The following is an 18,393-nucleotide window of genomic DNA, read 5'->3' as shown; positions in this document are numbered from 1 at the left end:
GGTCCTTTCAAACCAGTTAGTCAAGTAATAGCCTGGCTACACTTGCTCCCTGTTTATAATATTGCTTTGCTCTCTGTAGTAAGCTCCTGCATAAGAGGGAGACAGACAAGCAGGACGCCCAGGAGGAAAACTTTCTGCCCAAGTATCAGCGGGTGAAAGACTTGTGTCAGCGAGCCGAGTACCAGACAGCCTGTGAGCAGCTGGGACAGGTAAGTACTGCTGATGCTTCTCACCTTATCCCTAATCTATTCCTTCCTGTGACCACTCCGCCTTGCTGTATGAGCCTTTACTACCACCTCTGACTGACTGAGGCATTGCATCAGATAAGTGACAGTTGTAGAGGAAGTAAAACAGACAGTGCATTTACTTATGTACTGTATATGTGCATATGTATTTTAAATTATACCGTTTGTTTTTTTTACCATAGTACCCTTTTCAATTGCAAAGATCTTTAACACACCTAATTATAGAGTATATCTGATGTATTTAATTTTGGCTAACTCAGCTTGTCCTGGTAGCAGTGACGCGTACATGGCTGGATATAGTTAAGGGTTCTGCCTCTGACACAGGATACCTGTGTTCGAATCTCGACTCTTCCTGCTCAGTAAGGCAGCACCCATTCAGTGAGGAGACCTTGGGCAAGACTCCCTAGCACTGCTAATGGCTATAGAGTGCGCCCCTAGTGGTTGCAGCTCTGGTATTTTGAGTCTGCCAGCCAGGAGAAGAATGTAATATAAATGTTATTTGTCTTGTCATGTAAAATGGAGTCATGTTAATTTGGGTGGGAATATCTACTAACGATATTCCACTATTGATATTTGGCTAAATCGCATAGTAGAATATTGGTTTTCACTGAACCTATCCCTGTTTTCACTTAAACCCTTTCTCTATCAATACCTAACCCTAACCGACTCCTGCCTCAATATCTGCCAATATTTATCGCCTAACCCTACCTGATTCTCCCAATGCCTAACACTAACCTATACCACCCTTACCCCGCCACAACCTCTGCCCATATCAGAGCTGCCTTTGCTGCTTAAAACTTTTTCCCCCAATAGTTTTACTGTCCAATAACAATATGAATTGGGCGCCTCTGGTGCAAAATTTACTGCCTAGACACCACTATAGCCACAATTAACATTGCGATCTATGCGGTGGCCATTTTACCATAGCGCTGCTGGTGCCCACATTACTGATGAACACAAATCTGTGGCAAAATTCAACAGTACAGTTACTATCCATACGTAATACATTACTCATTCAGAACAGTGAGTATTGACCTACATTAAAAACCTCCTCCTTTTTAAATATCACAAGCTGAGAACCGGTAGGAGTTTTTCAATACAGTTTTTGGAAACAAAATTTGTATTGATATTTCAAGTACCGATAAGTGGTTATAGCAGCTTAACCTTCCCTTTTTTGATTGAGTAGTTGGATTACAAACAGATGGCTGATGTACTCGTGTATTTGGCCATGGAAAGACATTAACCCAAAGTCGAGGGGCTAACCTATTGGAGAAAAAAAAGACATAATACAGAGGTCTCCCATGTGGTACGTGGCCTACATGTGAGGAGCCAGCGGAGGTGACATTTGGAAAAGAGACTTGCATTATTATATTACGGCTTTTACATTTTCGAGATAACGTTTGAAAAAGGACTGAATGCACTTCATAAAAATGTTATTTGTCGTTGTGATTACTAAAGCTTGCCTGAGGATATTTGGATTTAGGGAACCAATGTGGCTGCATCTGTGGGCTCAGGGAGGATTTATATATGGACAAGTCATTTTCTCACTTTTGCTAAATAGGCATGTATGTGTGGTGGACTCAAAAATCTTCTCCCCTCTGAGAGTCATGAGAACACAATAAACTTGTTTACTAGAATCTGTGACTTAAGAATTACAAAGGCTGCCAGTGCTGAATTGTTTTATTGTTCCCAGCCTGAAGACTGTCTTTCTCTTCCAGGCCCCACCATGAAGGCTTTACTGGCTATATACCGTAGTTGTTTAAAGGTAAGGTCCGAGCAACCTAAAAATATAAAATTCTCTTACCTCGGGCTTCCTCCAGCCCCTGGCAGCGGTCTGTGCCCCTGCCGCAGCTCTGGTGGCTCCCAGTCCCCTCTGGTGAAGATGCCGACCCCGCCAGGTCGGCATCTTCCTGCACTCCAGCGTGCAGCTCACTGATTCGCACTGACTTCAACCAGGCAGTACTGCGCAGGCCAGTACAATCCGGAGGACGTCAGCGCGACTCTGAGAGCCACTCGCACAGCCACAGTGGAGGGGACCCCAGGCCACCAGCATGGAGCTGAGCTGTAGCAAAGGCACAGGACGGCTGGCAGGGGCTGGAGGAAGCCCCAGGTAAGTGGATTTTTTTTTATTTTTAGGTTGCTCGGATTTCTCCTTTAAGGCAGTGTTCCCCAACCCTGTTCCCAAGGCCCACCAACAGTGCAGGTTTTGTAGAAATCTACACAGTCAGTTAATCAACTCTGCTGAGGCACTAATTACCCCACCTGTGCATGTTATGCCCGGTGCACATTAGCGGTCGCCGTCCGGAATCGCCGTGCCGGAGCCGGACCGCATGCGGAACGGACGCACGGCATAGCAATGAAAGTCTATGCGTCCGTTCACATGCGTCTGTTTCCTCCGGACCGGATCCGGACTCCGGCATAAGATCCAACATGCGCTATTTTTTGGTCCGGCTCCTCCGGCAGACGTATCCGGAGCAGAGCCTGACTGTTGCATCCGGCCAATACAAACCAATGAGAAACGGAGAGCGCACAACACACTGGCTATAAAAACCGGACGTTCTACCCCACTTCCTATGCATTTTGGATGGGGACCACATGGGCCCAGCGTTCACAGAGTGGAGCAGCAGCGATTTCATGCTGGAGCTCTTTGGCAGCAACATGTCTGATATGTCTGATAACGAGTAGGTGAACAACAGGAAGGAGAGAATTCCCAGGTATACGAGTAAAAAATGACTGGATCCATGGTCCCAACTGCAGTCTCTGTATCCACGGATGGTCTCCACACGTCCACCTGTCTCCAACAATGACCCCAGAGCTTCTGCTGACCTCCCAGACCCCAGGTATTTATACAGGTTGTTATCTCTTTAAGAAACCGGATCCGGACCGCAACCGTGTTCATACTGCACGGAAAACGGATGCAAACGGACCGGATCCGGATAGGAACCGTACAGATCAGGTCCGGACATCCGTTCCGGTTTTTAAAAAAACGCAAGTGTGAACGGGGCCTTAGTGGTTTTCTGAAAAAACATGTACTGTTGGTGGGCCTTGAGTATAAGGTTGGGGAACTGTGGTTTAAGGCCAAGGCTCGCTGGGTGACAAGGCTAGAATGACAGCTCAAGAGATTGCATTTTTAACAACCTGTGACCAATGGCAGCATCTGTTTTGGTTCCCAAAGGTCCAGTTTAAAAGCAGTTAACCAGTTTCTTAAAGGGATACTGTAGGGGGGGTTGGGGGAAAATGAGTTGAACTTACCCAGGGCTTCTAACGGCCCCCGCAGACATCCTGTACCCACGGAGCCACTCACCGATGCTCCGGCCCCGCCTCCGGTTCACTTCTGGAATTTCAGACTTTAAAGTCTGAAAACCACTGCGCCTGCACAGCTGCATCCTCGCTCCCGCTGATGTCACCAGGAGAGTATTGCACAAGCCCAGTATGGTCTTTGGTCTGCGCAGTATGCTCCTGGTGACATCAGCGGGATCGAGGACACGGCAATGCAGGCGCAGTGGTTTTCTGACTTTAAAGTCTGAAACTCCAGAAGTGAACCGGAGGCGGGGCCAGAGCATCTGTGAGTGGCTGCGTGGGCACAGGATGTCTGTGGGGGGCCATTAGAAGCCCCGGGTAACTTCAACTCATTTTCCCCCAACCCCCCTACAGTATCCCTTTAAAGAACAACTGAACTGAGGGGGTATGGAGGCTGCCATATTCATTTCCTTTTAAGCAATACCAGTTGCATGGCAGCTCTGCTGATCTTTCACGCATTATTAGTGTCTGAATCACACACCTGAAACAAGCATGCGGCAAATGCAGTCAAACATCGGTTAGAGCACCTGATTGCACGCTTGTTCAGTTGTTATGGCTAAAAGTATCAGAGGCAGAGGATCAGCAGGACAGCCAGGTAATGTGTATTGTTTAAAAGAAAATACAAATGTCAGCCTCCATATCCCTCTCACTTCAGTTGCCCTTTAACGCTTTATAAAAGGGACATTTCAGACACTTGTTAAGATGCCTCTGCAAAGCAGGAGCTCTGTGTCTTACTTCTATGTTCCTCCCACAGAAATGGCAGTGTGTGGAGGATGAGAGTGGAAAGCTGCGACTGCACAAGTGTAAAGGGATGGCCAGCCTGTCCATGGCCTCCTCCAGCAAGAGTGCATCCCCCAATCTCATGAACAATTACTACGCCAGCGATGAGTGCAACTGTGACGCCATCAGCTACAAGATGAGCCCGCTGGGCAAGCGCAAGAAGCTTCTCTCCAAGAAAAGTGAGTTTAATATCCACTTGTCTGAGGTCACAGATCATGGTGAGCTGGTGGTGTACTGCTGTATCCTCTTCAGAGCCTGATCGAACACATGGCAAAACTAGGCAGCTGCCTAGGGCCTGTAGAGTGTCTAGTGGTCTGGTGGATGCTAGTCCCCACCAAGTCTTACTAAAAAAGCCAGGTGACCATCAGTGGTGGGCTAAAGGGCTATCTTGCCTAGGGCCCCATTTCCTCTTAATCCTTTTCTGATCCTCTTGTGTTTATTTCTATCTCATGGTTTCCCAAATCTATTTTTCTGCACTGTACATAAACCGCATTAATCTCTGCCACAGAGACTCTTCATTCTAATGGCCCTGCCACTGTCACACATTATTATTTTTATTACACATGTGCTGTGCAGTAGGGACATTAGAAAGTGACAATGAAGCAGCTACTCCTCCTGTCAGGGGTCCTCTTTATCATGCTGAACTGTCTATCAGGGATGCTCTCCTGTGCACAGCGGAGGCCTGGGAACACTTTGCACAGCGGCTGTCATATGCTGGCGAAATGGAGGAGGAGACCCCATAGGAGGTTTTGGGAGGTTGTACAGAAGAGAGATGTTTGATGTGTCTGTTCTCTGCTTATGTCAAACAGGAATTTCACTTCCTTACTGCAAAATGCCAATTCAAGCCAGATGTGCTGTGAGGCAGAGATACAGCCATCCCTTCATCGGATTTATGCAAGTCAGGCAGCCTAAGCTCAGGCATACTTTTATATGCGTTTAAAAAAAATCAATTTTCTAAAACGATCACGAAAAAAATGGTAAAGCTTAAAATAGATATGTATTGTAAACATAAAAACAAAAAAATGCTCCATAGTGCATTATCATAAAAACCTTTTAAATCGCAGATTCAAGTTATACTCACAAATTATATGTTCAACAATTCGCTTATCAGCGGATTCCGTAGCTCATCTCTGGGGGTGGGCGTGGCTTACTCCAGGCGTGCTTGTAGCGTCATTACACGTTTCGGTGCTCTGCGCCTTTGTCAGATGACGCTACAAGCTATAGCACGCCCCTTATCTGGGTTTCTGCCGCCGTGGTCATGGTAACCACTAAGCTGGCGATTTGGGAGAACTGACGTCACGCAGGAGGGGAGTGTGGCTGTAACTAAGCAACCTACTGAGCGGCGTCTTTAGAATACAATCGGGACTGCTCTGCTGGCCCCAACTAGTGCGTGTATCATCTTCCTAAATAATTTAAACAGCAAACAGCAATAAATATAACATTTTCCATTAATACAAACATAAAACTTTAAATTTAAAATGCAAAATTGTGATGTACATAAAAGATGGGGAAATTAACACACAAAGCTATGGGGTTTATCCCTTAATAAGAGTCATTACATCCGGCTTCACCATGAAAAAATATATATACATATATGCATTACTCAGTTTCCTCCATCTTGATATGTGTGGTCATAAGGGTGACAGCGTTGTGAATCACTAATGATTCTGTCGTGAGAACTTGTGCTATACAATGAACTATATGTAAACAATATATAAACAAAACTCAGTTATTGCCTAATATTAAAAGCATGTTTGCAGTGTTCAAATGCACATGAAAAGATAAAATAAAACGATAAGTAACATCAAACCTTAAAACTCTTATGCAATATCGGAATGGTTAAAAAACAATGGCAATCTATCCATTTAAGCTGAACTCTTATGTTCATGACCCAGCTTATGGCCACATCTAACACCACTAAAGCATAGGAAAACAGAAAAAATAGATAAATAATGCATGCCAGTAACAAGCATTCCTAGATTAGAATGCAGATGACCGACATATTGTACCTTTATAAACTTATAAACACAGAAAAAAAGGGGGGGGGGGGGAGGAAAGAAAATAGGGAAGGAGGGGGGGGGGGAGAAGGGAGTTAAGGGGGAAGGAGAAGAAGGAGGGGGAGGGGAAGAACAAAAGCGAGGGTCTACGATTATATGTCAGCAGGTTTATTGGCGAGAATATCACGCAAGTTCCTACTAACTTATGTTTATCTAGGAGGTACTCGCCACCCTCAGGTAGTAAATTGGTAATATGGACGACTAGTATGAGAGGCAGACACAGAAGCTGTAAGGGGAAGAAGGAGGAGCAAACACAGATGGAAGTTAGTGCATAGATCTAAATAACCAGGCACCATGCCTTATCTTACAAGTAAGTGGAGATCTCTAGTGCCTCGTTGAGGCCTTCTGGTGTCAAGGAATCCATCTTAACGTGACGTCGGTTCTCCCAAATCGCTGTCTTAGTGGTTACCATGACCACGGCGGCAGAAACCCAGATAAGTGGCATGCTATAGCTTGTAGTGTCATCTGACGAAAGCGCAGAGCGCCGAAACGTGTAATGACGCTACAAGCACACCTGGAGTAAGCCACGCCCACCCCCCAGAGACTAGCTACAGAATCCACCGAGACCGTGCTGCTGGCCACAGTGTGAGAGCTTCAGCCGCCGAGTTAAGCGGATAGGCTTACCACTGATAAGCGAATTGTTGAGCATACATTTTGTGAGTATAACTTGAATTTGCGAATTAAAAGGTTTTTATGATAATGCACTATGGAACGCTCCTTGTTTTTGTTTTGAAGTTGCATGCATCCCAGAGTATTGGAGCTGAGACATGCATTAGGACCATAAAGTCTGCAAAGTATTGCTCTCACTTACGCAGTGACATTAGAAATAGCCCATCTCCTCATGGGAGATGCTTAGGGTTTTCCTTATTTTCAAATATAAAGGAAATATATATTAAAAAAAAAACGAGGAGATGGACCAGTCCAAAATCTGTCCAATTTTTACTGCCTACTGTAAGTTACAGGAACATAGAAGAAAAGTAATTTACAGTACATTTTACTTTGGGAGAAATGTATTTCCTACAAGTATATATAGACGTATTTTATGTTCTAGAAATTTTCGATAGTGGCCCTTTAATTATGCACAAAAAAGTTATTAAAATAGCTGCAGTAGGGCTGAGCGGTTTTGCGTTTTTAAACCGAAACCGCGGTATCTGTCAAGGCGATCTAGTGATCGTCAGTAGCTGTTGTTTTTCCCAGCGCCCACTGTGTTGCTGAATGGCTCCGCTCTGCCCACTGCTGCGTCGTCATACGTGAAGAGGAACGTCATTGGCTAAAGCTACACAGAGGAGACACAGAGAAGGCACAGAAAGAGAGAAAGGGACAGAGAGGCACAAAGCGAGAGACAGCGGGCGCAGAGACAGACACAGAGCGGGCACAGAGGAGACACAGAGAGAAACAAAGCGGGAACAGAGACAGACACCGAGCGGGCACAGAGGAGACACAGAGCGGGCACAGAGACACAGAGAGAGAGAGACAAAGCGGGCACAGAGAAGACACAGAGAGAGAGACAAAGCGGGCACAGAGGAGACACAGAGTGGGCACAGAGGAGACACAGAGCGGGCACAGAGAGAGTCAGAGCGGGCACAGAGGAGACACAGAGCGGGCACAGAGGAGAGACAGCTGGCACAGAGGAGAGGCAGAGTGGGCACAGAGGAGACACAGAGCGGGCACAGAGGAAAGGCAGAGGGGGCACAGAGAGACAAAGAGCGGGCACAGAGGAAACACAGAGCGGCACAGAGCTGGCACAGAGGAGAGGCAGAGTGGGCACAGAGCGGGCACAGAGGAAACACAGAAAGGCACAGAGGAGACACAGAGCTGGCACAGAGGAGAGGCAGAGTGGGCACAGAGAAACACAGAACAGGCACAGAGGAAACACAGAGAGGCACAGAGAAGAGACAGAGTAGGCACAGGGAAACACAGTGCGGGCACAAAGAGAGAGAGACAGGGACAGAGAGGCACAGAGGGGGAAGAAAGCTTGATTTGAAAAAAATTGTGAATCGAATCGAAATTGCGATTTCAGGCAGAAATTGCTTGATTCAATCTTTTCCTAAAATCGTTCAGGCCTAAGCTGCGGTATTTTATTCCTAAATGGCAAAGTAAAATATTGGCTGTACTAATTAATATGCGTTTATGTCCTGCCCACATTAAAGGCAGCCATACAGTCAGTGATTTTGCATCAAGTGATTGACTTTATTGAGCAATCAACTTTCAGTATGGTAGATTGAAAGTCAATGGACTAGTGGCCCACACACTACAAGTGAGATCCTATGCAATCGATCTGAACGATGTTGTGCCTCAATACTGAAACCAAAAATTGAGTCTGTGTCGATCAAATTCATGTGAACATTAGCCGATTCCTTCACGATCGAGTGATATCTTCCATCCTGCTTAATCGTCAAGTTTACGCAATTCACCCAGATATCTGTCAATAACAGAGGCGGACTGACATCTCATGGGGCCGCCGGGCAATAGGAGATTATGGGGCCCCGTACCAGTGTTGGCCCACATTCCACATTATTTTTTACAGACTAAGATATAATAATTTACTGCCAACAGATAATTTACACTGATAACGCGCGGCGCGCCAAAAAATGGTTGTGGTCACGCAACAGAATGTGGGCGTGGTCATGCTTGGGACAAAATATACATGACCTTAGCAGTAGTGTAAAAGGTCTGCCGGGGAAGTTTGAACTCTGCCTTAGTGTTTCCCCCCAAAATACATGTAATCCGACAGCATTTCACTAAAAATCCATGCAATTTGGCAGAGGTTCCTCCAAAATACAAATAATATGGCAGTCATTCCCCCAAAATAGACGTAATCTGGCAGCTGTTCCCCAAAATATGCGTAATCTGGAAGCGGATCACCCAAAATACATATAATCTGGCAGCAGTGGTTACCCCAAAATATACATAATCTGGAAGCAGCGGTTCCCCCAACATACACAATCTGGAAGCGGTTCCCCAAAAATACACTTACTCTGGCAGCTGTTTCCCTAAATACACTTAATATGGCAGCTGCAGTTCCCCAAAAATAGTTAATCTGGCAGCAGTTCCCCCAAAATAGGTGCCCCCAGTATAGGTAACCAGGTCAAAAGGTATCCCCAGTGGAAGTAACCAGGTCTATAGGTGTTGCCTGTGCAGGTATCCAGGTCTATAGGTTTCCCCAGAATAGGTAGCCAGGTCTATGGGTGTCCCCAGTATAGATAGCCAGGTCTACATGTGTCTCCAGAATAGGTAGCCAGGTCTATAGGTGTCCCCAGTACAGATAGCCAAGTCTATAGGTTTCTCCAGTATAGATAGCCAGGTCTATTGGTGTCACCAGTATATGTAGCCTGGTGTATAGGTGTTCCCAGTATATGTAGCTAGGTGTATAGGTCTCCCCAGTATATGTAGCCAGGTGTATAGGTCTCGCCAGTATATGTAGCCTGGTGTATAGGTGTTCCCAGTATATGTAGCTAGGTGTATAGGTCCCCCCAGTATATGTAGCCAGGTGTATAGGTCTCCCCAGTATATGTAGCTAGGTGTATAGGTCTCCCCAGTATATGTAGCCAGGTGTATAGGTGTTCCCAGTATTTGTAGTCAGGTGTATAGGTGTCCCCAGTATAGCCAGGTCTATAGGTGCCCCCAGTATATGTACCTAGGTCTATAGGTGTCCCCAGGAAGGGAGGCAGCCAGTGAAAGGGAGCGATGGGCACAGTAGCAGAGAAGGGAGGACGTCTCCGTCCCCCCCCCTTCCCTCGCCTTGGGGCCCCCCTTCCTGGCTCTCCCCTACGGATTAATGTTTAAGTCTCGGTACAGCGGCTAACAGCGGGCGGTGACTTACCGCTGTTCTTCCAGCCGGCGGAGGGAGCTGTGATCTGTGCGCCGCTAGTCTGGTCTTGAGTAGACCCAACTAGCGGCACACAGATCACAGCTCCCTCCGGCGTCTGTTTAACAGCGGTAAATTCCTGCACGCTGTCAGCCGCTGCACCGAGACTTAAACATTAATCCGGAGGGGAGAGCCAGGAAGGGGGGCCCCAAGGCGAGGGAAGGGGAGGAAGACGTCCCCCCTTCTCCGCCACTGTGCCCATCGCTCCCTTTCACTGGCGGCCCCCCCTTCCTGACCACGGGCCCTCGGTGCGTGCCTGAATGGTCAGTCCGCCCCTGGTCAATAATTGTCAAACAAGCATAGTGGAACACTCCCCAATATGATAAAATTATCGGATTGGACAGTCGATCAATCCACAAAATCGCTCTATGTATGGGCACTGTGTTTTAGCATCTTTCGTAGTCATGACCAGTTAGGGCTCCTTCACACTATAGGCTAGAATAAGACTAGCTTTTTTTTTAAATGCTAGCGGTTTCGGTTACCTGGAATCGCGCGATTCCCGCTTAGGTGGGAACGGGGCCTTATATACATTTTTCGCGTACGTTAAAAAGGGGCGCTGGGAAAAAAGGGCGCCGGGTTTTAAACGATAAACATGGATAACGTTTAAAAATATAATGTACTATATTTCGTTTAAAAAAAATGTTTTATAAAGTTATAAATCATTAAATAATGTGCATGAAATTGGCAATTGTGAAAACGTTAATCTTCCGTTTAAAAAGTGAAACGTATAATAACGTTTAAAAAAAAATAGTAAGTAACCCTCCCTGTACCTACCCCTAACCCCTAGACCCCCGTGTTGGTGCCTAAACCTAAGACCCCCCTGGTGGTGCCTAAACCTAAGACTCCCCTGATGGTGCCTAAACCTAAGACTCCCCTGGTGGTGCCTAAACCGAAGACCCCCCTGTTGATGCCTAAACCTAAGACCCCCCTGGTGGTGCCTAAACCTAAGACCCCCCTGTGATAAGCATTAATAACGTGTGAAAAAAATATTGTGCTGTTTTTCGTTTAAAAATAATGTTTTAAAAAAGATTGTACTGTTTTTCGTTTAAAAATAATGTTTAAAAAATTATAAATCATAAAATAATGTGTAATCATGAGAAGCAGTTATAAAACAGTAAAAGTCTCCGGGCGCCGCTTATAAAACGTTATTTTTCTCCGGCGCCCTTTTTTCCTGTCGGGCGCCCATTAAACGATATTTATTATGGGAGTGAATGGCGGCGCCCGATTTGTCCACTTGCCTCAGGCGCCCGAATTTACTGTTACCACATTTTTCTTCTAACCTGGAGTAACCTTTTAAGTTCAAGTGCACTATTTAGTATTGTTACCTAGCAACATGCCAGATTGTTTTTCCCCCTTTTTCTCTTTATTTGTACTTTGATTCTCCATCTGTCGCTGTTCCCTGCAGGCGTGACGTGATAGGTTCCTGTCAGCAGCACAGACAGTTCCTGTGAAAGAGACTTTGATAAAGAACTGTTCAGGTTGTCTGGGCCAGAAACCACCGCCGTGCCAACTTCCAGCTGGAAAATGCAGCCATTTGTCATGTTTGCTTCTCCCCTTTAATGTGGTGTTAATGCTCCTCTGAGAAGGTTTGGTATTTTCTTGCGTTATTTGGCTCACACGGCCAGTTTTCCAGAGCGGCACTAAAGTTATCACAATATCGTCACCTCGTGAGACGCCCGCTTCTCGCCAAAGAGCCATAAATCTGGGAAATGACTTTCCATGGCTACAGAGCTGGAAAATAAAACTGCTGTCAGCGGAGTGACACAAAGTACTCGCCACCTGTGTGCCTCTGCTGGCCATCCAATCAAACAGTCTGCATGTGTGTGTGCGTGGGGGGGGGGGGGGGGGATTCTATAGGAGATTAAGAGAATCATCAGCCAATCATAGCAGACCGCATTAAAGTTTGTAATGAAAGTGTTTGCCCACATGCCTAGCACCCTAGTCAGTACAGAGTGACGGGGGCTGTGATGTCACAGCCGACATTCTCTATAGGTGTTGCTTCCTAAACTATGTTATAGGATCACTACATTGGTAAGTTTTGAATTTCTCCTGACCTTGTAGTCATTCTTTTATTAGCAGCAGAATAAAAAAAAAGCGCAAAATAAAAAAAAAAGCTCAAAATTACTACTTTTTAATATCTGACAGCTCCTCATCTGTAAGCAAAGCCTTCTGATAGGGATATGTAGCCCCCTCCACTTTTTCAGGTAGATTCACTGAAAGGTGGTAAACCTACCACACATAAGTATGGAGGGATAAAAGCAGCGTGTACACGCTATGCACGGTTCTAATTGCGTAGTGTGTGCTGTGAAGTTAGTCACAATCGTTCTAATAACCGTGTTGTAGTGTACATTAATTAACCTAGCAGCGGCCGCGCTAGTAAATTATCGCTGTCGTGCTACAACACTATCGCACCGCAATTAGAATGATCGCAGGTAACATCAGAGCACATACTACGCTGATAGAACCATGCAAAGCGTGCGCACGCTACTTTTATCCCTCCATTCTTGTTGTAGATTTACCACTTTTTAGTGAATTTACCTGAATTTGCCCCTTACATCTCACAGGACTTCTAAAAGCTATTCTAAAGGTGAACACTTACTTGAAGACTCCGGAAAATGGATCGAGGGACCCCACAGTGACACCTACCGGCGAACAACTGTTCCCCGATCCATCATCCTACCCGCGGGAACACGCAACCGCACACAACGGGCGTGAACGGGAGGTCAAACTATCATGACACATTGCGCGGGAGTCGTCAGGAAATCTTAAAGATCTGCCGTGCTGGTCGTTATCACCGAGCATTGAAAAACATTGACCAGTTAATTGCACGCTGTACTCGTGGAAATGATTGCTCATCGTGCAAAAAAATTGGTTGTCTGAAAAATTGCACAAAACGTTGCAACGTGGGTATGAGTCTTTAGTGTCTGATGACCCAGAGACTTCCCCTGTCCTCCTTGACCCCACCACTGCTGGCTGGAACTCTTCTTTGTGGCTGCGCTCCCGATTGTGGCCGTACTGTGCAAGCGTCAGTGCAGAAGCATGAAGGCGCTCATGCATGGAGGAAAAAGCCATGCACGAGTGGCTTCATGCAGCTGCACAGGTCTGGACCATACTCGCGCATGTGCTGTATGGCAGCGCCCATACACAGATGGAAACACGGTCTCAAGGACATATCAACAAGCTCTTGTAAAATATTTTCTGAGGGTCCCAGCATTAGATTGATGTGGTCAAGGTGGATGGGGACCTCTGTACTATCCACAGCCGTTCCTTTACTGAGGTAGGTATCTAACTTCTTTGTTTATTTTTGCTTGCAGTTACTCTTTCTTGCTTTTCTTTCTTTCTTTATTTCTTGCTACTATTTAATGAATGACCACAGAAGTAGATGAAAGTCTCGCTTCAGCTACATTGCACAACAAGATGGCAGCTAAGTATTTAGAGAGCAGTGGGTGGTTCTTTTGGAGCTGGAGCTCAGCAAAGCTACTCTGTAGCCAGTGTTGTGACTGACTGCATGCAGCAGACTGAAAAACCCTGCACCACTCCCAGCCTGAAGCAGATACAGGGCTTGCTTCTTATCTACACACAGTCCCTTTCCTAGAAACTATTATTTGAATAAAGAGCAAAATAATTGTAATCACGTGACCAGATCACTAGTGCAAGTGTGGCTGCTTTATTAAACAATGGTATTAAAGATTTGGGTGCGGTAACTTCAACATGTCAGATGTATACCTTTTCTAAGAGCTGACATGATAGATCTCCAGCAACAATGGACAGTTTTGGGGTCCTTAGGGCTAGTGGTCACTGTGGTTCCCACAGCCTCCTGTGATCCCCAACTCCCCACGGCTGTCACTTTAAGTGCCCTACCTTTGTACTCCAGTCCTTCCTAGACAAGACGAGGATGCAGAGAAAAAAGCGACAAGTGGTTTGTTTTTGATGGAAATAATGAAGGACAGAATAACACAGTAATTGGATATTTAGCAAGCGATGGCGCTGAAGCGTACACATTCATATTTAAATTACCTACTTCAGTCATTAGTGGCGCTCAGTGAGAGGGAACGACATTTGCTGTCTGAAGAGATACAATAAAACAGAGGTGAACGGGAACAGCAATGATCCTATGAGATCAGGACCGGATTGCCTAATTTCTGGGAAGGGAGCTTATAATAATGAGTTCTGATTAATGCAAGGGAGTACGCTGCAGGCTCCGCTTTTTTTGTCTTGTATCGCCATCTGGTGGATGCACTGCATACTGCATGATTCATGTTGAAAGTGCTTTTCCATTGGCTCTTTTCATTTTGGTCAGGTTTGTAATTTTTTTCCTTTGCCATTTTTTTATGTTTTATGATTATAATTTTTGTGTAAATTGCATCTAATGTAACATATTACATTGCATGGAGAAAAAAGTGGTAGAGTAGAATGCAAATTAAACACATGCGCACATAATAAGTACAAACAGCGAGACAACAGGAGGAGAGGAGAACCTGCCCAATGCAGCGCACAGTGTGAGAGGGGACATGCATGTAATGTAGGCTAAGCAGGGGAAACGGGGACTATGTTTGCCTTGTTAGGAGACGGGACAAGATGGATAGTCAGTTTCTGAGAGGTTTGATTTTCACTGTGATAAATGTAAGTTTTAATGCTAGGTACACACCATACAATTTTCTGGCAGATTTACCTGTCATATCGATTATTTCCAATATGTCCGATCTGAATTCCGTTCGAATTTTAGATTTTCTGATAGTTTTTTTATCGGTTTCATAGAACTGAACGTAAATTGATAGAAAAAAAAAATATAAAACAATTGGTAAAATGAAAAAAAAAAGATCGAAATTATTTGGAAATAATCGATCTGGCAGGTAAGGCCCGGTTCACACTTGCGGTGGCCCTCCGGAATCGCCGTGCCGGAGCCGCACCGCTTGCAGAACGGACGGAACGGACGCACGGCATAGCAATGAAAGCCTATGCGTCCGTTCACATGCGTCCGTTCTGCCGAACCGGAGCCGGACCGGATCCGGGCCGGATCCGGACTCCGGCCTCCGTTCCAACATGCGCTATTTTTTCATCCGGCTCCTCCGGCAGCCGTATCCGGGGCGGAGCCGGACTGCACCATCCGGCCAATACACACCAATGGGAACCGGAGAGCGCACAACACACTGGCTGAGAAATCCGGATGTTCTACCCCACTTCCTATGGGGATTGTTGCGGCGATATTGGATGGGGACACATGGGCAAGCATTTTGGAGTGGAGCAGCACAGCTGGATCCGGATCCGGAGATGTTGGCAGCATGTCGGAGGTGGAGGTGAGTGCTAAACAGCAGAGGGCCTGATTCCACAGGTCCCCCTTCTGCTGACCTCCCAGACCCCAACATTTTTTTTGTTTTTAACGTAACTTTTGCCAAACGGATCCGGATCGCATCCTGATGGACACCTGATGCAACCTGTCCGGATCGGATCCGGATCAGAACCGTACGGTTCCGATCCGGATCCGGTCCGGATCCGGTCAGGTCATCCGGTCCGTTTGGCAAACAACCGCTAATGTGAACCGGGCCTAAATCTGCCAGAAAATTGTATGGTGTGTACCTAGCTTTAGATGAGACAATTGGATGCTCTTTCAGCACCTCTATATAACTTACCTACATCAGGAAATCATTTAGAAGTAAGGACCGCACAGTTTACAAGGACTTCTCTATTTTAAATATCATTGATTTTCTTTTCCCTCATTTTATTAATGAAGAACTCCAGGCAGAATGTAAAAAAACAAACAAAAAATCAACAACTATTTAGGTTTACAGTTCTGGTAAATGAAGATGTACCTATGCTGTCTTCAGGGGTGTAACTACCGGTACAGGGGAGCAGCCCCTGCGGGGGCCCAGAGCTGTAAGGGGGCCCCAACTACTACTTCACACCCCCAGATACGGGGGTCCATCCTTCAGATCAGGTGTTTAGTGGTTACACTTGTTATGGGTGTGAAGATTATAGTGCTCACACTTATTTAATGACCCTCGCAAGAAGGGCCCCCAGGCTGTGAGGGTCTCCAAGGGTAAATAAGGGAAAGGGTGTGAACATTGACGGCTCAAAGTATTGCTGGGGGGGGGGGGCATGACTTGTAGTTATGCCCCTGCTTGTCTTTAATCTGTTTTAATTTCAAAGTGTCTGGAGAGGTCACATTGGTTGCACAATGTCAGTGGTTTTTGGGTTAGTTATTGTGATTATCCACCTGTTGTCACCTGATGGCCGGCAGAACCACAAACTGACAACAGCCAGTGTGATTCAGAATTAAAGAGAACCCGAGGTGGGATTTAATTATGCTAGTGAGGCACAGAGGCTGGTTGTGCACACTAACACCAGCCTCTGTTGCCCCATGGTGTGCCTCCAAGACCTGGCTGCCCGCCGCTATACCCCCCGCAGTGCTGGCGACACGCAGCGTGTCGCCAGCACAATGTTTACCTCTGCCTGTCTGTTAGTGCCGCTCCCCCGCCTCCTCCGTATCGGCGCTACCCGCCCGCGTCACTTCCCTCCAATCAGCGGGAGGGAAGGGGTGCGGCCGGGTAGCGCCAATATGGAGGAGGCGGGGGAGCGGCACTAACAGACAGCGCAGAGGTAAACATTGTGCTGGCGACACGCTGCGTGTCGCCAGCACTGCGGGGGGTATAGCGGCGGGCAGGGGGGTCTTGGAGGCACACCATGGGGCAACAGAGGCTGGTGTTAGTGTGCACAACCAGCCTCTGTGCCCCGCTAGCATAATTAAATCCCACCTCGGGTTCTCTTTAACAGTAGAGCATTAGCAGCAAACTGTCTCCACAATAGATCATTGGAAAGCATTGCCCATGTGTCCAACAGACTGCTAATACAGCCAACAACTTCAGTTCCCATCAGGGCCAGATTTGTACTCTTTACCGCCCAAGGCCACTGTCACCAGCTGCCCCCTTTCAGTATAGGTAGTGAGATGACCCCTCCCCCCCTTCCCTCCAGTATAGGTAGCGAGATGACTCCTCCCCTCTTCCCTCCAGTATAGGTAGCCAGATGACCCCTCCCCCTTTCCCTCCAGTATAGGTAGCCAGATGACTACCTTAATCCCTCTTTTTCCCACCCATTTCAGTATAGGTAGCCAGCTCACCTTCACACCGCAGCAGCCATCAGTGTCACTCATTTCTCCGCTTATCTCCAGGGCAGAAGCTTCCTCTTCCTTTCCTTCTCCAATGCTGCCCAAGTCCATAGCCGCCGGCCACAATGCAAACGTGCACAGAGAGTAAGGTGGCTGCTGCACAGGCGGCTGGCAGCAGAGAACTACAGTCAGGTGCTAGCCTGATCTCCCTGCATTGCAGCATTTGCAAGCTTACAAATGCTGCACCAGTTTAGCCTGCTGCTGTGGTGCCCTTGATCCTGTGGTGCCCTAGGCCATGGCCTCGGTGGCCTTGGCCAAAATCCAGCCCTGGTCCCCATACCATCTAATCATGGATCATTACTAAAAGGTTAATTTCCTACAAGGGCAGGGTAAAGTAATGTACAACTGTGGCAGCCTCAAAGCAGCCATACAGTCAGAAAACAAAGCTTTCATTGTTGTATTGTGTATGGAGAAGCACATAAAAGCAGCACAGAGTATGTGTTGGCATAAGCATGGGGCTTGCAGGATCTTAGGACCTGACATGCCTCCCTGAGACTAACACACACGAACTGAGAGAATTATGGAGGCTGCCATATTTATTTCCTTTTGAACAAGATGCTTGGCTTTCCTGCTAATCCTCTGCCTGTGTTTATAGCCATAGATGCCGAACAAGCATGCAGATCAGATGCTCTAAATGAAGTCTGACTATATTAGCTGCATGCTTGTTTCAGGTGTGATTATATATAAGATAAGATGCAGACACTGCTGCAGCCAGAGAGAGATCAGCAGGGCTGCCAGGCTACTGATAATATTTAACTGGAAATAAATATGGCAACCTCCATATCCCTCTCACTTCAAGTTCCTTTTAATGTGAAGGGGGTGGATCAGTGTCATTATTCACTCGTTTAGTAGCGCACACAAGTGCCAGGCAGTGTTAGCATGCTTACTCCCTGCCTATGAATAGACAGTGTGGCAGAAGTGACTGTAGAAGAAAGGATTAGGGCTAGGGATGATCAATGAGATGCAAATATTTCCGAGTTG

The 18,393-nt window shown here is 46.6% G+C and overlaps 1 protein-coding gene across 10 annotated transcripts in view; it reads left to right on the top strand.

Moving 5' to 3' along the window:
* The window catches only part of SULF2 (sulfatase 2), a 504,100-nt gene that overhangs the window by 450,994 nt on the left and 34,713 nt on the right, over positions 1-18,393 (top strand). For all 10 annotated transcript variants that reach the window (XM_068262650.1, XM_068262646.1, XM_068262649.1 and 7 more), the window contains 2 exons: positions 80-209; positions 4,300-4,504. In XM_068262650.1, coding sequence (XP_068118751.1) covers positions 80-209; positions 4,300-4,504 — 335 coding nt within the window. The remainder of the gene's footprint in view (positions 1-79; positions 210-4,299; positions 4,505-18,393) is intronic.

The sequence above is a fragment of the Hyperolius riggenbachi genome, chromosome 12 (genome assembly GCF_040937935.1).
Source record: "Hyperolius riggenbachi isolate aHypRig1 chromosome 12, aHypRig1.pri, whole genome shotgun sequence".
Taxonomy (NCBI): domain Eukaryota; kingdom Metazoa; phylum Chordata; class Amphibia; order Anura; family Hyperoliidae; genus Hyperolius; species Hyperolius riggenbachi.
The sequence above is the reverse complement of the archived record's forward strand: the minus strand, read 5'-3'. Positions and strand labels throughout refer to the sequence as shown.